Source organism: Peromyscus leucopus, chromosome 20 (genome assembly GCF_004664715.2).
Source record: "Peromyscus leucopus breed LL Stock chromosome 20, UCI_PerLeu_2.1, whole genome shotgun sequence".
NCBI lineage: Eukaryota > Metazoa > Chordata > Mammalia > Rodentia > Cricetidae > Peromyscus > Peromyscus leucopus.
In genome coordinates this window covers 39,917,006-39,941,893 of record NC_051080.1, presented here as the reverse complement: position 1 = coordinate 39,941,893, position 24,888 = coordinate 39,917,006, and the positions used below count along the sequence as shown (strand labels likewise).

Genomic DNA, 24,888 nt, shown 5'->3' with positions numbered 1-24,888 from the left:
GGAGGATCACTGGGAGTTGGAAGCCAGCTTGGCCTACATAGTGAGAGAGATGCTGTCTTCAAACAGACACCGAATCGAACAACTTTGACAATGCACTATGCGGGAACTCAGTTCTTACCAGGGCTGGAGGTAGTCAAGTACTGGATTAGTAGGCCTGGGAACCTGGAGAGAGGAGGGGCTTTTTTCTTCCTGGTTTTTGAGACAGATTTCGCTGTGTAGCCCTGGCTGCCCTGGAACTCACTCAGTAATCCAGGCTGGCCTTGAACTCAGAGATTCACTTGCCTCTGCCTCCTGAGTGCTTGAATTAAAGGTGTGTGTCACAACAACCATTTTTTTTTTTTTTTTTTTTTTTTTTCGAGACAGGGTTTCTTTGTGTAGCTTTGCGCCTTTCCTGGAACTCGCTTTGGAGACAGCTGGCTCGAACTCACAGAGATCTGCTGCTTTGCTCCGAGTGCTGGGATTAAAGGCGTGCGCCACCACGCCGCTGTTTTTTTTTTTTTTTTTTTTTTTTTTTATTTATTTATTTTATTTTTCGAGACAGGGTTTCTCTGTGTAGCTTTGCGCTTTCTGAACTCACTTGGTAGCCAGGCTGCCTCGAACTCACAGAGATCCGCCTGCTCTGCTCCGAGTGCTGGATTAAAGCGTGCGCACACGCCGGCTTTTTTTTTTTAATGTCTGTGTTATGTGCACATGTGTGCAAGGTTCTCAAGGTTTTCATGGAGGCCATTTGGTTCCTTTAGAACAATGGTTCTCAACTTCCTAACACTACAACCCTTTAATACGTTCCTCCTGTTGTGGTGACCCCCATCATAAAATTACTGTCATTGCTACTTCCTGACTGCAATTTTGCTCCTGTTATGAATCACAATGTAAATATCTGTATTTTCTTTGGGGTTGAGACGCACAGGTTGAGAAACACCGCCCTAGAGCTAGAGTTAAGGTGGTTGTAGGCGCTGGGAACTGAACTCCAGTCCTCTGGAAGAGTAGCATGTTCTCTTAACCTCTGAGTCGGTTCTTCAACCTGTGACTCTTCCTCACTACCGTCCCGTGGTCACAGTGACTTTCCTGACCACATGCCTCTTCCCTCCCCTAAGCTGACAAGATCCATCCAGATCTTGTCATCAGCTTCCACTATTCTCCACTTTGTTATCAGCTCTGTCACCTCAGGTCATGAGTCAACACAGCCTGGAGGTCACACAGTTAGTCAGGGCACCAAGCTAGTATGACATCTGCTGTGATACCCAGTTCCCTTTCCAGTTCCTGAAATATCAGGAGTGAAGCCGAGTGGTGGTGGCGCAAGCCTTTGATCCCAGCACTTGGGAAGCAGAGGCAGGTGGATCTCTGAGTTCAAGGCCAGCCTGGATTACAGAGTGAGTTCCAGGACAGTCAGGGCTACACAGCAAAAACAGTTCTCGAGGCTAGCCTGGTTTACAAAGTGAATTCCAGAGCTGTTACACAGAGAAATTCTATCTTGAAAAACCAAAAACCAAAACAAACAAACAAACAAAACACTGAAAGAGAGAGAGAGAGAGAGAGAGAGAGAGAGAGAGAGAGAGAGAGAGAAATATTGCCAGAGGGTTGAAGTATATGTGCAGACAGGTTCTGAAACAGCAGAGAGATGCCTCAGTAAGGAAAGGTGACTGTGACCTATGACCCCTGTTACTTTCAGGAAGAGAAACAACTGTGAAGAGGTCCAGCCAGATGGAAGAGACGGACAGTCAATCATGATCCCAAGGGAGGCGATGGTGAGGGCTGGAGAGGAGGCTCGGAGGATTAAAGGGAAGGGCGCCTGCCGTGCAAGCGTGGAGACCTGGAGACCAGGGTTCTAGTCTCCAGGACGCGTTTCCTAGGCTACTTACTTTTAGGGATCAGAAGAGCCTCCACACCCACCCTCGCCCCTTTTGAGACAAGGTCTTACTCTGTAGAACAGACCGGCTTGAGTTTGAGATCCTCCTGCCTCAGCCTCAGAAGTGCTGAAATTCAAACGAGACCATACTTAACTGATGTCAGATCTACCCTCCTATTCCAGGGTAGTAGGGGCCCCTCCTACGGTTGTTTCTTTGAGGCAGGGTCTCATGTAGCATAGGCTAACCTCGAGTCAGTAGGTAGCCAAGGATAGCCTTGAATCCCTTATCCTCCTGCCTCCACGATCCAAGTTCTGGAATTACAGATGTGTCGGCCATTATTCCTTATTAATTTATTCATTTCATTACTTGAGACAGGGTTTCTGTGGTGGTTTGAATAAGAAATGTCCCCCATGGGCTCAGGTATTTGAACATTTGGTTTTAGCTGGAGTTTTCTCCAGTCCTGCCTGGCCCACGGTCAGGACAAATCTCTCTCACCCACCAGTCCTGCAGCTGCTCAGACCCAACCGAGTAAACACACAGAGACTTATATTGCTTAGAAACTGTATGGCCGCAGCAGGCTTCTTGTTATCTAGTTCTTATATCTTAAATTAACCCATATCTATTAGTCTATAAGTTGCCACGTGGCTTGCAGCTTACCGGTACCTTACACCTCGCTTTTCAAGGTGGCAGCTGGCAGCGTCTCTCTGCCTCAGCCTTCCACTTCCCAGAATTCTCCTCTCTCCTTGTCCCGCCTATACTTCCTGCCTGGCTACTGGCCTATCAGTGTTTATTTTTTAACGAATCAGAGCAACACATTTAACATACAGAACCTCCCACAGCTTTTGGTTCCCAGCTTGTGTTGCTGTTTGGGGAGGTTTAGGAGGTGTGGCCTCTCAGGAGGGAGTACTGTCATTGGGGGTGGACTTTGAGAGCTTATAGACGGGCCTTTCTTCCAGTTCTCTCTCTCCGTTCAAGTTTAAGATCCAGATGTTATCTCTCAGCATCTTACTCTTCCACCATGCTTGCCTGCTGCTTGTGGCCATGTCTCCTCGTCATAATGGGCTCTTACCCCTCAGGAACTGTAAGCTAAAATAAACTCCTCCTAAAATTTCCTTTGGTCATGGTGTTTTATCACGGCAACAAAAAAAAAAGTAACTAATACAGCCTCACTGTGTAGCCTGGAACTGCACACACATCCGCCTGTCTCTTCAGTATTGCATCCAGGGGTTGTCGACACAGGCCCTAGTTCCCTATTTTCATGCATCAAGTCCCTTGCTCACTCCCTCACTCAGCCCGCCAAGTTCCCATGCTCGTCGGGTCTCACATCACTGAGGGCAGCAGCCCCATCTGTCTCAGCTTCTCGAGCCTCTCCCATCTCCTGCATCTACCCACTTTGTCCAACCTCCAGCCTCTGCGGGTTCTGCGTGCTCTCAAAGCGCTCTTCTCTTCCCTATCTGGCCAGTACCACGCTGAGGAATATTCCGGAACACCAGGGACGCATTCACTTCCCCAGTAGGCCACACATTCAGCAAGTGTTTAATTGAGTATCTACATGCTCGGCTCTGTTCTGGGTTCCAGGCACACAGGAGGCTGACTGCAGAGCCCTGGCCGGGGGAAGCCCACAGTCCAGCAGGGTGGGTATGAGGACGTAGAGCATCGTGAATGAACAGGTGGGATAACTTAAGCGGTACAAAGACCGCTCTGCACCAGCTGGGTCCCTCCAGGGAGGGGTCAGAGCCGGCATGATTGAAGAGGCAGCATCTGAACTTTAATACGGAGCTGGCCTCAGCACATTTGGGAGATTTGTTCAGGAGGGAACGACCGGTTCAAAGGCTGGAAGGGCAGGGCAGGGCTGTGGCCTGAACTCGGTGGTCAATGGTGTTGGCAACACGCCCTGGGATGCGAGCTGAGCCCTGGCCAGCACAGCCAGTTCCTGCAGGCTTCCAGGACCGAAGGTTCGGGATTTAAGAGCCTATCATGGGGACGCCATCTTGCTCTCTTCACCGGGACAAAACAGGCCCAGGGGCGACAAGCTACCGCCCGAGGCCACACAGCGGCGCCACAGCAGCTGATCCCGCCGAGCCTCTTCCGTGCAGCGCCGTCAGCCACTCAGAACGCGCCCCTACCTTCCCAGGACGGAAGTGGTGGGCGGGGACACTAGGAGCCCCGCCCTCGACCCGCCCACCACAGCGCTCCTGATTGGCTCCGCGGAGCGGCCCCGCCTCCGAGGTGTTGCGGCTGGGGTGGGTCGTTGGGGGAGCGGCGGGCGGAGTAGCGGGTGCAGCAGCACGCAGCTACTGTCTTCTCTGCCACCATGGGGTCCCAGCTGAGCACGGTAGGTGGCAGGGGTCTGGGGTCGCCAGCGCGCACCGTGGGGACACGGTACGATCCGGGACACCCAGCATCCGTTCACGCGCACCGCGCCCCGCGCCCCACCCGGCCCCTTGCAGACCGTGACTCACGCCCTGGCTAGTGGCCGCGCCACGCCGGCCCTGCCGCAGGCCAGAGGGGCCCGGGCGCGGGGCGGACATTGGGCGACCCTTCCTGGGTGTGCACGAACGTGACAGGGGATGAGTGACGTGTGCGCCCGCGTGAGTGGGCGTGACCTGTGAGAGTGAGAAAGTTGGAGCGGCTGAGCCGGTGAGAATGTGGAACGCACGCATCGGTACCGAGTGCACACGTGAGGGTTTTGTAAATGTGAACGTGAAGGTGTGACAGTAGGTGCACAGGTGTGTGTGTGTGTGCGTGTGTGTGAGAATGAGGGCGTGGGCGTGAAGACACGCCTGTGTGAATCGTGGACACGTGTGAGCTGGCATGGCCAGAGTGAGTACTTTGGGGTGCATGTGTGCATGGGCAAAGTGTGTAGTGTATCTCTAGATCAGTGATTTGGTGCATCCTCTTGTCATAATCAAGGCTGGTAGCTGGCCAGGATCTTTTGTGCTGTCTGCCCCTTGGCTGCTGGCACACGCAGGCCCTGGCCATTTCAGTTACACAGCTGTGCCGTCACTGAAGTGTCACTTAGACTTGGCCACCAGCCCAGGACACTGAGGATGCTGGGACCTTCTAATATCTATAAATCTACCCTCTTGCTGTCACTCTGGGTTGACCGAGGCCCCCCTCCGCAACCCTGGAGACCACCTCCTCTCCCTGATTTCTGGAGAGCATCCATGTGAAGTGTGCCCACCCCCAACCACATAAGCACACCCTGGCCTTGAGGTGTCCAGCTCTTTTGGATGTGGGAAAATTAGGCCAGCACCTGTCTTGGAGGGTGCTCTCCTCTCTGCAAGATCCAAGACTTCTGGTGACGACAGGCAACTGGCTTCGTGGCCTGGCATTTGCTATCTGCTCTTGACAAAGTGACCAGTCCAGAATGGTCCATTCAAGGAGCAGCCTGGCCCAAGGCAAACATGTGCCATCACCCCAGAGTGACATCATCCTACAATGACATTCTGACCAGTTTCCCCAGAGACTGCCCTTGGGCCTCCTGCCCTCCCCTGCTTTCCAGGTTCTCCTCACCTTCTGGACCATGTTGGTGGGTTCATCACGGCACCCCAGCACCTGGCTGTTACATCCATTCATGTTACATCAACAGTAGTTCCTTGCAGGCAGCAGAGCTCTATCAGGAGACCCCGCCCCCCACCCTGGCCTCAATTGTCCAAGAGTTGCTTGGTATTGTCCTTGACCTATGGGACTGACTGGGGTCCCACTTGTCCCCAATGCCCACAGTGTACACCATCCAGCCTCCTGTCCGGGAGGCCATGTGCTCTGTGAGTGGCTGCTGGGCATTGGGTGTACCAGATGTCTTATCTGGGCCATGCAGGCCTTGTGGGAGGCCTCCTGCATATATTGGGGTTCCAGCCCAGAGGATGGTACTCGAGTCAGCTGTCCATCTGGGAAACGTTGCGGGCTTGGCCTGCTGTTCTGGACTGCTTCTCTGCCTGTCCGTGAGTTCCAGCAAGCCCTGACAGACCCACTCCTCTTGTAGAGCAGATAAGGTCTTCCCACTGACTCCTGCCAACCCTGGGCTTGGTTGGTAGCTTAGAATCCACAGAGGGTGGCTCAACTATCCACCTGTTCCTCCTCCTGGGCTCCCTTCCCCCATGGTCTGGAGCCCAGCCCAGAGCCCCCCTGCTTCAGGACTTCCTCCATTTCCTCCTGCTTCCTCCCACTTAGAACAAGACCGGGAGGGCTGTGGTCACTTGATCTGGCAGGACAGCAGGCGAGTGGGTGGTGGGCAGGTAAGCAAGTCGATGACTGGTTTGTTTAAGCCCTAGGTCAGGGAGCTGGCACCTAGGGGGAGGCCGGGGCCGGGCTCTCTGCCCAACCTCCCTATCCAGCCTGGGCAGAGTAGATTCCAGGGCCCTAGAGGGAAAAATGCCAGCGTGAGCAGCCAGGCAGGGTGTCCTGCAGGTGGGGAGCAGGCCATGCATCCCTTAGCTATGATGGTAAGTGAGGTCAAGACTCCCTCCTGGGATCCTGGCATCCAGTTTCTTTACCTCTCTTTGCTGTCGGGAGCAAGAAGAAGAAGGGGTGGGTTTCTTGGTACATGGTGCGGCCTGAGGGTCAAGGTCTGGGAGCAGCTGCCCTCAAGGACTTGAAACTGGTTGGGGTAAGATGGTGTGTGTGTGTGTGTGTGTGTGTGTGTGTGTGTGTGTGTGTGTGTGAAACTGAGGCAGTGACTTCTCAGCCGTCTGCCTCCTGTTTACTTGGCCGCTGCTGCTGGGACTAGGGTGGTGCCATGGAGGCATGAGGGACAACTTGTTTACTGTATGCCCGTGAAGACAGAATACACCCAGCCCCGTGGTGAGTGAGTCTGCTTGGGCCTCTAACTGTTGGGGATCAGGCCTTCGCTCTACTGCCCCTGGCCTTGGTGCGGCTCCTCTGTGACTACTCTGTCTCCCCATCCAGTTTGAGCTCCTTGGGCCTGGGCTTTACCTGGACCACACACGTACACACCTACCTTAGGCCCCCGGAGTGCCTGCCGAGGTTGTTGACTGAACGAGTGACAGTTAGGACGGCTTGTCACAGCTGTCATTCCAGATAGGAATTTTTATATTAGGAAAGGTTCCCCTCTCCCTTCTCAGTGTCCAGAAGTGGCCCTGGGCTCAGGCTTGTCACCGGAGCGACTGCTTTCTTACCTGAATTGGGAGTGACATTAGCACCTCCCAGATGCAGCCTGAGGGTTGAGGTAAGAGGGCAGTGCCTATTGGTAGCAACCAGGAGGAAGGTCCTGGCTCATGGAACCTTCTGAGCATGCCCCAGGGCCAGGGGCAGGTGGCATGGCATCCTCCACAGCCCGTGCTAAGCCTAAGGTTTGTAAGGCAAATCGGATACGCTGAATCCTTTTCTCATTAGGGAGCAGTCTTGGCTTTTGCCCTGATTTCTGGAACAAAGAGACATGCTGGGTCAGGAGAGAGGGATGATGTTGTTGTCCTTTTGGTAATTGCACAAATATTTGCTGAGTGCCTCCTGCACCAAATGTTGGGATAGTGGTGACCAGGCAACCCTGTTACCTGGAGACAGGAGAGGTGGGCCATTCTGAACCCAGGGCTTGTTGGGCCAGGGGTGCTGTGTAGGGACCCTAGCTTATATTCTGGGACCCACCCAGAGTCCTGACACAGGGGTGTCTTTGTAGACACGGCCCTCAAAACTGACCAGCACTGGTGGGTTTAGGGTGAGTGAGGATTGTGGGCTGGTCCACACACGGTACGAAATCTGAAGTCCATGTTGGGCCTCTCTGAGCCTCCTTTGTTACATGGGGATGTGTCGAGAGCTGCATTTCTGTATTAGTCACTTCTGCTGCTGCGATCAAGCACCGTGACCAAAGGCTACTTAAGGGAGAGTGGGTTTTGGCTCAGGGTTTCAGAGGGACAGTCCATCACATCTCAGCCACACACAGGAAGCAGAGACAGCTTGTCTGTCCCCTGTGATGTTCTTCCTCTAGCAAGGCTGTACCTCCTAAAGGTTTGAGGACCTCACTAAACAGCACCATGAACTGGGGGCCAAGGGTTCAAATCCATGAGCCTATGGGGGATGTTCCCCATTCAAACCACAACAGGAGGGTCAGGAACGATCCAGATGTGTGGCAGGCCCTGGGAGGCCAGCTGCAGGCAGGCCAAGGGGACTCCAGCTAGTGAACCTGTGTACTCACAACAGCCCTGCTGAGGGAGATAAAACAGGGCACACCAAGCATAGGCCCAGGTGGACAGTCATTGGTGCTCATTCCCAAGGCTCCCAACAGTGGTGGTTTCTGGATGTGGATTTGCTATGTGCCATCGAACCATCCAGCAGGATGGAGAACAATTCTCCAGGATGGTCCCCAACCCCAGAGAGCTTACAGAGAAGTTAAGGCTGTGGAAAGTCACCAAGGGCCTGGTTAGCTACGCATGGCTCCTCAGGAAAGATCGAACATTTGAGTTGGGTTCTGAAAGATTCATAGGAGAAGCTGGTTGGATGTATTTAGGGCGGAAAGAGGCTGTGATGTGGGCACAGTAGGACCTATCCCCAGAGGTGGCTCAGGAACAGCAAGATGGGACTGAAAAGTCTTGAAGTCAAATTGCAGTCTCATTTTTATTTGGTTTTGTCCCCATGGCCAGCCACTTGCTTACCCTGAGAAGGCTGGCAGATGGTGGCGTGAATATGACCCTGAGACTTCGGGGCAGGGCTGGGGCAGGGTGATTCCCTCCAGCCTGTTTCTCAGTAGCTTAGAGTAGCCACTAGACTTGGGAGGCAAGGGCTGAAGTGGGGGGGTCCCAGGGACACATGGCTCATGTTTGCTCTGTGCATGGCCTTTGGAAGTCTCATTCACTTCCAGAGCCCCATACCTTAGGGGACCCTTTCTGAGTTCTGGCTGGGCCTCAAAACTGGGTCTCTTGGAGCTTACACTCCATGGTGCCAACTTGGTCCTTCAGTGAGCCTTGGGACAGGTAAGGTGCTTGCATGATACCGGGCACGGTAGTGCTGTTAAATGGGTGTGGTCCAACAATTGGCCCTTTTTAGACCCTATGGGTCACATACCAGGGGCCCGTGGGGTGCAGCCTTGCCTAGGAGAGAGGCAGTTTGTTCTGGGCCCAACAAAGGGCCCTTGGCTGCTGGGGCTGCTGGAACCTGCAGGGCCGGTTTGTGGGGTGAGGAGTGTATCAGGTTTACTGCCCCTCCATCTCTCAAGTTGCACACCCCTCTGGGAATCAGGGCCCCCCCCCCCAGCTTAGCTCCCTGCTCCTTTGGAGGAACGCCTCGTGGTGAGCCTTACATTCTTTCCGCAGATGGGACAAGAGGCGGAGTGCCCTTCTGAGCTGCTGGAGGGTGGGGCGTCCTGGCAGGGCTTTGACAGAGGGGGACAGTGAGCGAGACTATCCTCCCTTAGGGGGTGCCCACCAAATGGCTCGGTGGGTGGGTGAGGGCACTTTTCCTGTGATCAAGACACCTGGCAGAAATAACCAGAGAGGAAGGACCTTTGGGCTTGGCGGCGAGACCATGGCAGTAGAACTAGGAGCCTGTGGCTGAGACTCTTCACATCCTGCTAACCAGGAAGCCACGGGCCAGGGCCAGATCCAGTGACTCACTTCTTTCAGCTAAGCCCAACTTCCCAAAACAGCTGCCCAGGGCTACTCAACCGGTGAGGAGCGGTGCCCTGCCCATCGCTGAGGGCCGAGCCCAGCACCCAGGGAGAGACTCAGGCTCTTTATTTGTGGGGAGTGACTCAACTCCTCCAACCTCACTGGCTGGTTTCCTTGGCTCTGAGGGGGAAGCGGGGAGGGGAAAGTGAGGAGCCAGTGACCCTTAGGAAACTGGTTCATGGATGCTTGGAGGCCTGTGGGCAGCGTAGGGCTCTAGGGGGCTTCTGAGTGGGGCTGAGAACTGGAACTTGGGCCTGGGATTTGACTCAGTCGGGAGAGTACTTGCCCAGCATGCAGGATACATATGCTTGTAATCTCCACCCTCGGGAGGTAGAAGCAGGTGGAAGGGTCACAACTTCTCTCGTGGCACTGGGCACAGACGACTGAGTGATGTGGCTTGCGTTGTGAGTCTGGTTTTGATGGGTTCTTCTAGTGGTCTGCCAAATGGAGCTCCCTGGACGAGGCTGGCGGAGAAAGGTCACAGGAGGAAAGGCATGGGGATGCTGGTGAAGTTGTCACCTGTAAGGGAGTGGCGGGGCTTCTTCCCGCCCCTGTGTTGACCTTGGGGCCCACTCTGTCCTTACAGTTGAGCCGCGTGGCGCTCTCTCCCGTCTGGTTCCTCTACAGCCTCTTCATGAAGCTGTTTGCGCGCTCTACACCGGCCATCACCCTCGAGAACCCTGACGTCAAGTACCCGCTGCGGCTCATCGACAAGGAGGTGACTGCCCCACCCCGCGCCCCAGCATCCCTGTGGCTTCCCCCTCTCATCTGCCCGTTTTCCAAACGGAGAGAACATGGGGATGTCCCTTCTGAAGGCCCTGGAGAAGTGGCAGAGGGATTCAGACCCTGCTCTCTGTTGTGTGAAGAGGAGGTAGACACAAACACCCGTTCTCTCCAGATAGGGCACAGTGACAAACCAAAGCACCGGCCCACCAAAAGCCACACCGGGGGACCAGTGAATTTATTGGGCTTCCTTCCAAAGCATGGGTGACTGTGGGTGACCCCAAAGCAGCCACACCACTGAAAAACCTCACCCGACATGAATGGTGGATTTTCCCACGTGGCTTAGGTGGAGGGCCCCTTGAGTTAACCCTGTGGACTCCAGCACCTTCGGGAGGCCCCTCGGCCGGGTCAGTTAGGCAGAACCACATAGCTGACTGGGAGGTGCCGAGGGCGGTGGCTGGAATCCCAGGTGAGGGAGCACTGACCCTCCCCAGCCCAGCCTATGAGGGAGAGTCGACCACAGGCCCGGTCTAGGGCTGGGGTGTCTCTTGCACGTAGTCAGAGCTGCACTGATGAAGATGGAAACTGTTATCTTGGGGGGTCACATAACACCCCATGACTGTGGCCCACCATGTTCACCGTCCATGGAGTGTCAGGGTGGGGGGGCCCTTTGGAACTTTGGGTACACATCCCTACTTAGCCTGGGGAGCAGGGTGAGAGGCTGAGCACTCTGCCCCTTGGAGATAAGAGCTCACCCTTCCCCTGCCCGGGTGGTAGATAGAGTCTGGTCTTCGTCAGCCCGGATGGCTTCCTCTCGCTGCCTCTGGAACTGTGTGTCTGGACAGGACCCAGGCTGCGCTTCTCCCCTCCCGCTCAGCCGCCCTCCCCATTTCCTCGGGGCCCTCCCTGCTCTATTCCTGGCTTCCCTAGACGCTTCCAGAGGGGTGTGGCAGGAAAACTGAGTCAGGGAGTACAGAGGCAAAGCCTAGAGGAGTGGAGGAGCCCTGGGCCCAGGTCTCCACTCAGAACGCGTGGCCGTGGGATTGGCCATCTCAGTGGGGACCTGATGGGACTCACGTGTGTAAATCTGCAGTGTGTTCTCAGAGGTGGAGAGGAGGCAGAAGGCAGAAAAATTCAGAATGAAAGCCAAGTCCTCTCCTGCGGAGACCTCTGTGGCCTCTCACAGAGTCTTGCACAAGTGTGGACACACGCATACTTTGCTTCTTACCAAAATGGAGTTCCCATGGTTTTTTTTTGTTTTGTTTGTTTTTGAGACAGGGTCTCACTACAGTGAGTGAGGCTGGCCTGGAACTCGCAGAAATGCCCCTGCCTCTGCCTCCTGAGTGCTAGGACTAAAGACGAGCACTGCTTGAGTACCACCAGACCCCGCATCATGGTGTTTTGTTTTGTTTTGATTCCCTGGTTTTTCAAGACAGGATTTCTCTCTGTATAGCCCCGGCTGTCCTGGAACTCACTGGCTCTCTTTCAACTCAGAGATCTGCCTGCCTCTGCCTCCCAAGTGCCACCACACCTTGTCGGCATCATGTTTTTAATAATGCATTTATTTTATTTTTATTTTATGTGTTTTGCCTACATCTACATCTGTGAGAGTGTTGGATACCCTGGAACTGAAATTACAGACAAGTATGAACTGCCATGTGGGTGCTGGGAATTGAACCCGGGTCCTCTGGAAGAGCAGCCAGTGCTCCCAACCGCTGAGCCATCTCTGCAGCCCCCAGCATCATGTTTTTAAACCTTGTCTGTCAGGTTTTTGGCTTGTCCTGTTACTGAGCATGGAACCCAGGGCCTTAAGCAAGGTGCTCAGGGCTCTGCCCTTTACTTCAGCCCTCTTAACCTGTTTTTGTTTGGGATTTTCGTCTCCCCTCTCTGTGCTGCGTGTTTATTCTTAATGTGTGTGTGTGTGTGTGTGTGTGTGTGTGTGTGTGTGTGTGACATGATTAGCGTGTCCCTGTAAAGTTCTGCTTGTGCGGCGAACTTTCCCTTCCCACCCATGGCTGGCCCGGCAGGCTGTGCGGAAACCTGCAGGTGGCTTCCATTTTTACCCCGTACAGTGCAGATGGCGTTTCAGGAACTCAGGGCCGCCTTGTTTGGTTTGGTTTGTGTGCATCTTTTCTGAGACTGTCTGGTGTCTTTTATGAGGACACGAGGCCACACCGTGGGGACCCTCCTGTCCCCATTGAACGGGCAGGGCACATGGCATTTCTGGAGTTCAGCTGTTCCCCCTCCCCCTCCCCAGCCTGGTGCTGCCTTTCCTGTCAGCAGGTGGACCTGCTTTGTGGTCCTGCCAAGCTGTCTTGTAGTTATCAGTACTTCCTCCCAAAAAAACCCCCAAGGGTAGTGTCTGTCCTTGGCCCTTAGGCCCAGTCGATAGCGTTGAACTCTGCTCCTAGTCAGCTCGAGGCCGCATCTGGCCCAGTCCAAAGGTTCCGGGAGGCAGGGTGGCCCGCAGCTTTGCCCCGAGTGGTGCCTGGTTGGGCTTCATCAGTGTTGCCTCTGCTCAAATGTACAGGGTGGGGTCCCCCCCACACCGGACAGACTCCTTCTGCTGACTTCCTCCTGCGGGCCAAGGCCTTCTTTCTCAATCCGACCTAACGTGGGGAAGCCTGCATGTCACCCCCAGGTGTTAATGCTGTGGCCATCTGTGGACAGTTGCCCATGTGGGTGTGGCCCTGCAGCTGCTGGCCCTTCCTCCAGCCAGCTGGGGTGCCAGGTGAGGGTCCAGAGTCGGCTCTGGCCAGAACTCACCGGCAGACTTCTTGATCCTCCTATGGGGGTCTCAGGGTTGCTTCTCGGTCCTTTCCTTAGGCTCTTCAGCGGCCCCTGGCCATCCCTGCAGGGGAAGTGGCCACCACAGTCCCCTGTTGACTATACCCTAGTGCCCAGCCTGTGGACGGTGGAGGCCTGACTTTGGGCTCTCGACTGTGGCCAACCCCAGGACCTCCCAGGCAGTGGAGGCTGCTGTGGCCCCTGGCCCTACATAGCTCAGCCTCAGCCATGGCCATTCACTCACTTCTTGTGGGCTCTTGGCTGCGGTGGCTTCTAGAACCTTCTACTGCCAAGCTTGACATATGTGACTCTATCACAGCTCTGCTCCTTCTCTAGTCCAGGTGTAAGTGTCTCCCGTTACCTGAGAGTAGAGGTGGCTCCTCCCACCACCACCACGTGGAATTTTCTGGATTGTCTGATGTCCTCCCTTTGGGGCCACATGTTCAATCTTGCTTTGACCACCCTGCTGTGTGGCCCTCTGTGCAAGAGCGGAGACCCCCATGCACATGCGCCTGACCCCCCATATGTGTGTGCTGGTGACGTCACTGTCACTGCTGAGGGATGCGGAGGGTGTGAGTGTGTGCTCTGAGGTCCCAGCAGCTCTGCCTCTTTGCAGATTATCAGTCACGACACTCGGCGTTTCCGCTTCGCCCTGCCTTCGCCCCAGCACATCCTGGGCCTTCCCATTGGTGAGTCTGTCCAGCTCAGCCCATCTCCTCCCTGGAGTCCAGTGGGAGGAGGGGGCAGCGCCTGGCCTTGCAGATAGACGTAGAGACCAGTGCTGAGGGGTCTGGGAATCCCTTGTGAGGGGGGAGGGCACAGTGGGAGCCGAGGCCGGGGTATGAATGTGACACAGGTGTAAGGGCCATGGGAAAACAAGCTCCTGGGGGAGATAGCGCCCGACCCCAAGTGACCCCTCCTTGTCTCACAGGCCAGCACATCTACCTCTCGAGTAGGATCGATGGGAACTTGGTCATTCGGCCCTACACCCCCGTCTCCAGCGATGATGACAAGGGCTTCGTGGACTTGGTGGTCAAGGTGGGGTCCCCAGGGCGTGGCTGCGGGTGGCGGGGTGGCAGAGAAAGGGAGACCCATAGCGGAGTGGGTGATGGCCAGGTGAGGAGAGAAGAGGGAGCCTTTCAGGTGTAAAGGCTCTCTTGAGAGTGGCCAGTCAAAAGTGCAGAGCAGATCTGGGCGGTGGTGGCGCACACCTTTAATCCCAGCTCTCGGGGAGGCAGAGGCAGGTTCATCTCTGTGAGTTCGAGGGCAGCCTGGTCTACAGAGCGAAATCCAGGACAGCAAGGGCTACATAGAGAAATCCTGCTTCTAAAAAAAAACAAAACAAAACCAACCAACCAAACAGTGCGGAGCAGGCCTTGAGGGGTGGTTAGGGGTGGAGACATCGCCGGGCTAGACAGGGTCCTGTATGTCCCAGTCTGGCTTGGGACTTTGTCCAGAAACAAAGGAAATGGTCATGGACCCAGCGCCTGTTTGGGTTGGAATCTCTCTCTGGTCAGATAGGAAGAGCGCAGGGAGGTGAGGAGTCTAGGAGAGGGAGAGAGAGACAGATAGACAGACAGACACGCGGGCCCTAGACAGGCTCCTCCCAGTCTCCGTGGCTCCTGCTGGCCCTGGATGCATCAGAGTCTGTGACAGTGTTCTGCCTACCTCTCCCCTTCCCGGTCAGGCTCCTGCTTACCTTCAAGGTCTCGGCCCCTGGGAAGATGGCCGGGCCCAGACATGGGCACTGCTGTTCCTCTGTGTCCGTCATATTCTTAGGCCCTTTGTACCATAGGCCTCGCCTTTCCCAAGACAGTAATCCCCCAGGGTCCCGGAAGGAAGTCACTTCAAGGGGGATGTTTGTGTGACTGCTGAAGCGTGTCCCAGGAGTGGGGGCTGAGCTGAGCCTCACTGTGCCGGCAGAGGCGGACACAGAACCTCGGCTAGCGCAGCACGGTCCCTCCAGATAGTAACCCTGTGTAGCAGGCGGAAGCCTTGCTTTTGTGAGGTGTGGGGTGGAAGGCTTAAATCTGGGGTGAATGGGGCCTTAGGAGAGGCTGGGGTGCCCCAAGGCTGGCTGGGGACTGAGAGATACCTGTGTGGCTTGCAGGTTTACTTCAAGGACACCCATCCCAAGTTTCCCGCCGGAGGGAAGATGTCTCAGTACCTGGAAAACATGAATATTGGCGACACCATTGAATTCCGGGGCCCCAACGGGCTGCTGGTCTACCAGGGCAAAGGTGATGAGAGCAGACATCCCCGGGAACTGGAGAGCTGGGGGTGCTGTGTCTGGGAAGACTGGGGGGTGGGGACAGGTGGTGTTGCCCCCTACCTTGGTCGGTGGCTGTTTAGAGGGTAAGTGGCCGGCGCAGGGGCTGCCCCTGGCTGTGCTTGGGGGGGGACCAGGTTCATTTACAGACTCAGTGCCCCCCCCCCCAAACTAGCCAGCCAGTGTCTGAGTGGGAATCCTCCGCTCTGCCCACCTTTGCCCTCTCTTTTCCATGGAGATCTCATTTGAGCAGGGGCCTGGCTTCCAATCGTCACTCCCAACTGCCCGGGAGTGTGTGGTGTCCTCCCTGCCCGGACCCCGCAGGGCTTCACTGCCTCAATCACCGTTCTCTTCCTAGGGAAGTTTGCCATCCGTGCAGACAAGAAGTCCAACCCTGTTGTCAGGACGGTGAAGTCTGTAGGCATGATTGCAGGAGGCACAGGTGAGGGGCGGAGCCCTGGCTGAGCTGGGGTGGGTCAGGACGCGGATGGGAAGTGGCAGGTTTGAGGCCAGGCCTGGGTGCCCCATACCTCCCCTTGCTTGGGTGCCTGGTGTCAGTGTGTGAGGACCCTGTTTTTATAGGCATCACCCCAATGCTGCAAGTGATCCGCGCCGTCATGAAGGACCCAAACGACCACACCGTGTGCTACCTGCTCTTTGCCAACCAGGTCAGTGAACAGTCTCTAGAACAGGCGGACTCAGGCCTTGGCCCAGGTCCTGGGCAAGAGTCTGACGGTTCCGCAGAGGTGCCGAGGATGTCTGGAATGAGGGGCAGGGCGAACATTCTGGCGGCAGCAGGTGTGGGTGGCTGCTGCAGGGGGAGCCCTGGGGCATCTCCCCACTCCTTCCTCCACACTTGGTGCTGCCCCAGGCAGAGTGTGGAGCTCTGGTAGAGGGGGAGGACATGGGCCTGGGCAGAGACGGAGGTGAAGGGCCGGGGGCTTGGTGAAGCCTGGCTTTTTTTTTTTTTTTTTTGAGACAGGGTTTCACTGTGTAGCTTTGTGCCTTTCCCTGGAACTCACTTGGTAGCCCAGGCTGGCCTCGAACTCACAGAGATCCGCCTGCCTCTGCCTCCCGAGTGCTGGGATTAAAGGCGTGCACCACCACCGCCTGGCTGAAGCCTGGCTTTTGTGACCTGTGTAGCCTGGCATGAGGAGTTTTCCCTTTCTGCCCTTCTCTCTGGTAGACTAGGCTGGTGAAGCAAGACTGTCGTGCCAGCCTTCTCGGGTCCTGTGTTTGGTGGCTGAATATGAAATTATGTGAGGTCTCTAGGGGGACCAAGCTGAGTCCACCTGTCCCAGCAGTATAGAGGCCAGACCCTGGCACCTTGTTCTTCTCAGATATGATTCAGGTCATCTTGTCCCCAGAGCCTGTCAGGCCCAGCTCTGCACTGCCCATGTATCGGGCACAGTAGCCCAGGGGAAGCATGTTCTGCCCCTGATCTAGTCTCCACCATCCTGAGACTTGGTCCCTGCACAGCTGTAGGAAACACCTTGATGCCCGCACTGGGGCCTTGGCTAGGCCAAGGAGAGAGAGAGCGTAAGCTGGCCATAAACCCACAAAGTGGAGACTGGACCTGAACTCATGATCTTCCTGCCTCTGCCTCTGGCTGCTGGGATTATAAACATGTGCCACCATGCCCAGCTCACAGGCTCCATTTATAAGGACCCGTTGGTCAGCTGCTTTGAGAGGCCCTGCGGGCGAGGTGGCTGGAGAGGGCCACTGGGTCACTAGGACTCTTCGTGAGCTTCAGCATCTGCCTCTGAGCCACTGAGTGTGGCCTACAGGAATCAGACGGTCCACCCCTGGGTCTGTTTGTTGAGGTCCCCAAGGGCAGTCCCTGAGTCACCTTTCCTGACTGGGTGGCCTGTTCCCTGCAGTCTGAGAAAGACATCCTGCTGCGGCCTGAGCTGGAGGAACTAAGGAACGAACATTCCGCTCGCTTCAAGCTCTGGTATACAGTGGACAAAGCCCCGGACGGTGAGCATGGGGAACCCCAGGTGGAGTGGGAGGCTGAACCCTCAGCCCTGGGCCTTCACCAGGCTCATTCAGCACTCATGGCCCGTTCATGGCTGTGGGAGAACCGAATCTCGGAGACGGGAAATACGTGCCCACATCCCACAGCTGGGAAGCGGCAGAGACAGGGCAGGAATCCTGGTCCTTCACAATCTCCACGCTGCCCTACTGCACAGTGGAGCCCACACTATCTCCTTGGGCCTGGCTCACTTTGGGGTTGGGGGTTGGGGCGGTAGCTTCTGTGTGATTTGTAATCTGTAACAGCCTTTGTATGTGTTTTTTCTGGTCACTCACTCTGGAGAGGGGCTGGGGCGTTACGGTTGCCCTGACACTACCACGTGTCTGCATAAGCTGTGGGTCAAGTTCATGGTGCTGTGGAGGAGCCAGGTCCATGCTGGAAGGAGGGAACGAGGCCCCCAAACTCCTGTGAGACTGCTCTCTGGGAACTGAGCTGTCCTTCATATCCTGCTTTGAGTAAAAGGCGAGAGTATACGAGGTCACATCGGTATTGGGCCGGGCTCGCTCTGCAGGCGTGAAGCCCTGGGTCTGACCTATGGCGTACGTAACACAAACTGGACATGACGGTGGCACATGCTTGCAATCTCAGCGCTCAGGAGAAGGTGCAAGGCAAAGAGTGTCAGAAGTTCGTCATTCTCAACCACATAGCAAGTTCCAGGCCAGCCTGGGCCACATGGGACCCTTTCCCCTTAAAACAACAACAGCAGTAACTAACACTGCTTCCTCCATGACTGTTTCTAGTTCCCCCGGCAGAGAGGGCAAAGGTAGACTGTTTCTAGTCCCCCCACCCCTCCACCCCACCACCCCACCCACCCACCCACTCCCCAGGTAGGAGGGCAAAGATAGACTGTTTCTATTATTAACCCCAGGTAGGGAGGGCAAAGATAGACTGTTTCTATTATTAACCCCAGGTAGAGAGGGCAAAAAGATAGACCGTTTCTATTTATCTTGGGTTGAGAGGATTCCACCCAAGTTCACCCTGGTGCCCACTGAGTTTATTGGGGTCTTGCCAGGAGCACAGCTGCAGGGTCCCCTACAGGAACACGGTGACTCTGAAGCAGCTGCGTCACCTAGAAGCCCACCACAGCGTGGGTGCCCACTCATGACCGAGGAGGCTTCCCAGGAGCTCCCTGGGCACATTGCAGGCAGCTCCGCCCAGAGTCTCCTCCTCTTCTTCCTGCAGCCTTTATAATCCCGGGGAGGCCCTGGTGAGTCTCCCACACTTGTGGAGTTTTATGAGCCTTGGCCTCCCTCCTCCCCCGGCAGGAAGGCGTTTCAGTGGGAAGTAACAGCTACCCAGCTCCATGCCGGCCAAGCCCTCTGTGTGTGAGTCAGCGAGGCACTGGGTGTGGGTGTCTGAATGGCTTCTGTTCTTCTAGTAAAGAAATGGGGGGGAGTGGGAGATGGGCTGGCCCGGGAGCGGCTTGCTGGAGACCACCCTCCCGGGATCAGGGCCAGGGCTGCCCCCTCGTGGTGATCTGTGGAAATGCAGGCCATCTAGCAGGGCTGGTTTCCCTAACAAGGCTCGGGCAAGAGTTGGGTCATCAGCTGGCATTTCCCTTTTATTCGATACCACCCTGACCCACAAGGAAGCAGCAACAGGCCCTGAGGGCCCAGACACAGGGACAGCAGCCCATACATGTGGCAAATGCTAGCTTTCCCCAGGGCCACCACCTTTGGGACCCGCATAAGGAAACGCCGTGCGGAGATGCCTGGTGAACCTGTCCTCTGTACCCGTCCGCGCTGTCAGTCGGCTCGTTCCCAGGCAGCTGTCTGGCCGCGCCACGCCTTGTTGCAGAGGAATCCTAGGAAGCCTGCCGTGATTCACACGCTGAGTCAGAGGGGGTACAAATGGAATTTAGAAATGGAAGAAAAACAAGGGCTGGCCTGAAGTCAGGGATGGGGCTCACACAAACATTGGCTGTGATGCACGCCTTCCACAAATGGGCCCTGTATGTCACCCCGACATTCCCAGCAGCCGGGGTGCAAAGGGAAATGTGTTCAGTTACTTAGCTCATGGGATCCCTGCTCGGAGGACATGATGGATCAAACAGTGGATTCTTCCCAGTCCTGGCCCCTCCTGCACCTGGGAACCCATAGAGGAGACATCATAAAGGCAATACTTCCTTGTCAGTGCCTTTAAAGAAATGATTAACGTTTGTGTGTGTGTGTGTGTGTGTGTGTGTGTGTGTGTGTGTGTGTGTGTGTTGCGGGTGCATTCCACGGCGTATGTGTGGTGGTTAGAGGACAAGCTTGGGATTCGAACTCGGGTCACCAGGCTTGCCTGGCACAGCAGGTGCCTTGACCCACGGCACCAGCTCTGTGGCCCCAGCGCCCTTTTTACCCCGAGCTTCGTGGTGTTTCTGTTGCGGTTGCGGCTTTGAGGAAGCCTGTCTGGGTTTCAGAGGGCAGAGACTAGCAGGAGATGACCCCGAGTGATGGGGACTGGCAGGGGGCGGGTGGGGGGTGGGTTGAGGGGTCTCTGCCAGGCCTGTGGAGCCCTGAGTCTCAGAAGCAGCCTCAGTGGCAGGGGTCAGTGGCCGGCCTCCCCCTGCTCGGCCGCCGCCTCCACCTGCCTACCTCTGAAAGCAATCCAGGGATGTGCCCACAGCTCAGGGACTGGCCTGGAGCAGGTACCCTCAGATGGAGCAAGAGGTGTCAGAATTGTTCTGGGCATCTCGAACCAGCCAGCAGGTCCTTAAACGTCAATATTGGACCAGAACCCTCCCCAGCCACCGTGCGCTGGCTTCTCTCTGATGTATTTTCTGTTATGAGGGATGGGAACGGTGGAAATACTGTGCACACAGGCCCAGGAAAGGAGGAGGAGGTGGCAGGACCTGGAGGGAGCAGCTGCCACCCAGGGCCCAGGCCTAGGGTTTGAGTCTGTCCTGGCCTCATTGGTGTCGGATCCCGGACTGCTCTTACATGCTGCCCCTTCGGGGAATTTTTGTTTCATTTATTTATTTTGAGACAGTCTCACTTTATAGTCCCTGAGCTGGCCTCGAACTCACATCCTCATTTCCCTTGTCTCTCTGAGGTGCTGGGATTTCAGTCCTGAGCCTGTCATTTCTCCTGGCCTGCTCATTGTTTACTGAGTGACAGTTTCAGGCCAGGGACCAGAAGCCAGCTGTGAACAAGACCCTACGTCTTGGGGGCCGGCTCTAGGGGGGCAGAAGAGCCAGGCAGTGAGCTTGCCGCTGGGGTTCAGGGTGAAGAGAGTGTCACTCTGACTAGCCTGGGCTGGACACCGCCTCAGGGAGACTCAGGGTGCGACCTTCAACGATTCTGGGTCCTCTGGCATCTGTTTCTATAAAATGAAATCCATGTGCCATACCCTGGGCGGGACACTTGTTTAGCATGCATGGGCCGAACTGCATCCTATCACACTGCAAGACTCAATAATGCTGTGGTAGTTGTGGGGGCCCATGGGGCAGGTTTTCAAACTGTAAGGTGGGTGAGGGGAAACAGGAAGGCCTTGTTTTTCCGGTTGCAGGCTGTCAGGAGGTATTGGGTTTAGGGATGTGTAACATCTGGGAGGGGTCAGGACAGACCGGGGCACTGTGGGTCAGGTGGGCAGTGGACCCCATTCTGACCAAACTGGTCTCTTGTTTTACAGACTGGAACTACAGCCAGGGCTTCGTGAATGAGGAGATGATCAGGGACCACCTTCCACCGCCTGGGGAGGAGCCGCTGATACTGATGTGTGGACCTCCACCCATGATCCAGTTTGCCTGTTTGCCAAACCTGGAGCGAGTGGGCCACCCCAAGGAGCGATGCTTCACCTTCTGATGGCCGGACGCCGGCCACTCCCGTGCCTGCTGCTCATGTATTCACCACAGCCACCTGTCCGCCCTTTCCTTCCCCACTGTCCCTCACCCTAACATCAGCTCACATCCATACTGGGGCCTGGGTTCAGCCTGGCCTGCCCGGCCCTGGTCATCCAGCTGTACTGGCCCCTGAGGGGCCTCTTTGGGATCAGGACTTTGTATCAGGTGACCCCTGTTGACCACTTTCTGCATAAGCTCCTGTTTGGCAGTAACTAGCCATTATCAGAGATGTCCCATGAGCACCCCCTTACACACACACACACACACACACACACACACACAGAGAGAGAGAGAGAGGGGGGGGGGAGAGGAAAGAAGAGAGAGAGAGAGAGCGAGAGAGAGAGAGAAAGGAGAGAGAGAGAGAGAGAAGAGAGCGCGCTAGCTGTCAGTACCACGTCTACCCATTGCCGTGGACCACAGTCTATAGAAAGGAAGATGGAAGGGTAACAGCCCCAGCCCCAGAACCCATGCCTACCATCCAACCACCTGCCTTAGGCCATGACCTGGCCTGTGCCCCTCACACTACATTAGACGGTGATGCCCAGAGGTTCTCTCAGGAGGGTGTCTGGCAGTGACAGGCTACCCCCCACTGCTGGCCAAGCGTTCCTGGGGCAGCACATGGACACTTCCAGAACCTCACGGCCTCCCCTCTGCAGCCTTGGGTGCCCTGAGTCGTCAGCCCAACAGAGTGGGGTGGACCTTGGGATCCACCAGAGCTCTGGCTTGTCTCTCCACCCTAAACCTCCCTCCCGCCTGGTCCCCAGCCTGGGGGAGGGTGTCTGAGCAGTGCCTCTTGCCTCGGGGACACACCCGTTGCCTGGTGCGGCCTCCAGCAGGTGGTATCAGCTCCTGCACACCGGCTTTTTTAGTCATTTATGGGCAAAAAAGAGTTGAAGTAAAACTTTGCTAATACTGACCCTTCTGGAGTCTTCATGGGGATCGCCAGGGAGGGCAGAAGAGACAGACGTGTTTTATTTCAGATATGCATTTGTGTTGCCTGTTCAGAGTTTGGAAAGTGGGGAAAAGTAGATGGGAAGTTCACCCTTGTCCTGTCACCTTACTGATGACTGTCACATCCAGGTCAGGACAGCCCTGAGGAAGATATAGAGTGGGGGGGGGGCGCTCATCGGGCCTCTTTCCTGGTCCACTGTCCATGTTGAGACTTCCCTGTGATGTCTCTGCCATTGCCTTCTCTTTCCTGATTCCTAGCTCTGGGTTCTTCTGGGAAAGATGCTAGGCTGATAACATGTGTAAGGTGGTCACTTGAAGACAGACCAGGAGGGAGTGAGGGCTGTTCTTAAAACCGGCTGGCAGGAAAGCCACTGCTGATGCCATAGCCGGGATGTAGAGACCTGATCCCTCTGGAGCAGATGTTCAGGCAGTGAGAATGAGGTCGAGGGTGTATAGTTGGAACAAGCAGCTTCCCGAAACATCAAGAAAAGCAGGAGGCTGGAGGGGCTGGGAGCTGGCAAGGCAGCGTATGCCTGATTTCCAGCCCTGGGAAGTGGTCAGGATGGTGAGCAGGTTGGCCAGCCGACCTAGCCTATTGATGAACTCCAGGCTCAGTGAAGGACCCTGTCAAAAAAAATAAGGTGGATGAGGAGCAGCTGGAGAGATGGCTTAGAGGTTAAAAGCACTCTTCCAGAGGTCCTGAGTTCAATTTCCAGCAACTACATGGTGGCTCACAACCATCCATAATGAGATCTGGTGCATGAAGGCGTATATGCAGGCAGAACACTATATACATAATAAATAAATCGTTTCATTTATTTATTATGTACATTGGGGTTTTGCCTGCATTTAGGTCTGCGTGAGGATGCCATATCCTCTGGAATTGGAATTACAGTTGTGAGCTACCATGTGGTTTCTGGAAATTGAACCTGGGTCCTTTAGAAGAGCAGCCAGTGCTCTTAACCTCTGAGCCATCTCTCCAGCCCCCATAAATAAATCTTAAAAAGAAATAATAAGGTGTGGAGAGAGGGAAAGACACCTGATATTGATCTCTGGCCTCCACATGTGCACAGCTGGTGGATGCACACACACGTACATAAAAGAATATAGGTGGGCTAGAAGGGACAGGAAATGGTAAAGAAGTGGGTGGGGCTGGACACAAGAAGAAACCACATAAACACAAACACCCGGACCTGCCTTCAGCTAGTAAGGCTGGAGTGGAGCCAGGAAGAGTGGGAGGGGTCACAGGAAAGCCCGTGGACGCTTCAGCAATGGGGCACCCCTCTCTCCTACCCCATCATGTCCCTGGAACTCTGCACACAGGACTCTTGTGTGCTCCATTTAGAATCCCAAGCCCCACAGGCCTTTCATCAGTGTGAGCCATTGGCACAGGTTAGGTCTGTGTTGCCCGAGGATGCAAAATTAGCGTGCGAGGGGTGGGATTTGAAAGGGATCTGGTCTTATTCTCCGAGGAGATGTGCTGGACCTGGCCCACACCCTTTCTGCTTCAGTTTTCCAGTCCACCATTTGGGCTAGTGATTCTCTGCTCTTCCAAGACCTGAGGCTCATTTAGAAAGCCACAGTAGCCCCTTTATTCTCAGAAGTTGATCTTGGGGTGAGAAATCACTCCCTAATACATGTAATTGGGGGAAAGAATCAACACACTCCAAGCACATCAGAACTAGTAACAAGAAAAGGAATTCACAATAGGGTGTCACTTGCTTATGTAGTATGTCCGTGTACAGTTGAAGTCCTCCAGGAGAGGTGCAGTCGTTGGGGAGGCTTGTCCAGAGCAGGACCCTGGGCACGTCCCCACTCCAGTGCGGCTGGACTCTGGGTTTCACAGTCAGGTGTGGTTTCTACAGTTGCCAAGCAAAGTGAATTTCTTTGGCTACCACAAGGCAGTTTCATCGCTGGAAGATGCATTTGTTTGCCCTGGGAGAAAGACCTGATCACAGAGCTCCATTCCATGGGGAAGTCCAGTGGGGCTGCCCCCACCCAAAGCCTCATCCCCAGTCCCCAAACCAAAATTAGATGACTTCCTTATAGTCTCGTGTACTGGAGGGAAACACGGATTTTTTTTTTTTTTTTTTAAACAACTTCACTGTCAAGAGGGCTTTGTTGACAAGACCCCTGTGGCCGGTTCTGTTCCCTGCACGGCTCAAATAGCCCCAGCACTGAGGCTAAACCTGCAGCTATCTGTCCCTTTGTCCACCCTGGGGTCCTGCTCCTCTTGAACAACTAGAGACAGGTGTGCAGCTGGTGGTCTCTATTTGAAGACAAGAGTAGAGAACAAGCCAATCTTAGCTCTACTCCTGGGATCAGGGTGCTTCTCCAGTGTCAGATACAGTCCTGAACCCCAAGGCTTTTTGGCTTCTGCCTAGCTCTTCTTTGAGTCCTGATGCACTTTTTTTAAATAACTGACTGGTAGTGGACGTGGAGTCCAGCCAGCGGAGAAGATGGGTTCCCGAAACCGAGCTTGAATCTTTCACCCTACAGCAGGTGGCTAACATTAGCTCAGAGGCAGTTGCAGGGGGAACTGAGACTGTCTTCGGAATGTATCTACACTCATACCTGGGTAAGACGCCCGGGATAAACTCGGCTTACTGGGAATGCAGTCGCGGGATAACTACACAGACAGCTTGTTCTTTTTCTGACTTTCTTTAGCATAGAGGGGGTCGGGCAGACTACCTCACCCAGGCATCCCGCAAAGTAGGCGGGTCACCTTAGGGGGTAACCTTTACCCGCTCAAAAATTCTTCTCACATTAGCAGTGAGGACTCGGGCGTCACCCCGAATCGTTATTTTCCTTACTCATAAGTTTAAGGCATG

The 24,888-nt window shown here is 55.2% G+C and overlaps 1 protein-coding gene and 1 non-coding gene across 4 annotated transcripts; one reads left to right on the top strand and one right to left on the bottom strand.

Moving 5' to 3' along the window:
* Window positions 1-4,074: 4,074 nt before the first annotated feature.
* On the top strand, window positions 4,075-22,022 carry LOC114686391 (NADH-cytochrome b5 reductase 3). 3 transcript variants are annotated; one of them, XM_028861068.2, is made up of 9 exons: window positions 4,075-4,182; window positions 10,053-10,184; window positions 13,593-13,665; window positions 13,908-14,014; window positions 15,087-15,216; window positions 15,604-15,687; window positions 15,828-15,913; window positions 17,126-17,225; window positions 20,896-21,068. In XM_028861068.2, exons 1-9 carry the CDS (start codon window positions 4,162-4,164, stop codon window positions 21,066-21,068), a joined length of 906 nt encoding a protein of 301 aa, XP_028716901.1. In that variant the 5' UTR covers window positions 4,075-4,161. The 3 variants fall into 3 exon arrangements, with proteins under 3 accessions (XP_028716901.1, XP_037053607.1, XP_028716900.1); XM_037197712.1 differs by lacking the exon at window positions 4,075-4,182 and adding an exon at window positions 5,701-5,791; XM_028861067.2 differs by lacking the exon at window positions 4,075-4,182 and adding an exon at window positions 6,022-6,085 and having other exon boundaries at window positions 20,896-22,022.
* A 2,714-nt stretch (window positions 22,023-24,736) lies between these two features.
* Window positions 24,737-24,887, bottom strand: LOC114686398. Its single transcript, XR_003733575.1, has one exon. It is a non-coding gene; the product is annotated as a U12 minor spliceosomal RNA (small nuclear RNA).
* Window position 24,888: the final 1 nt, after the last annotated feature.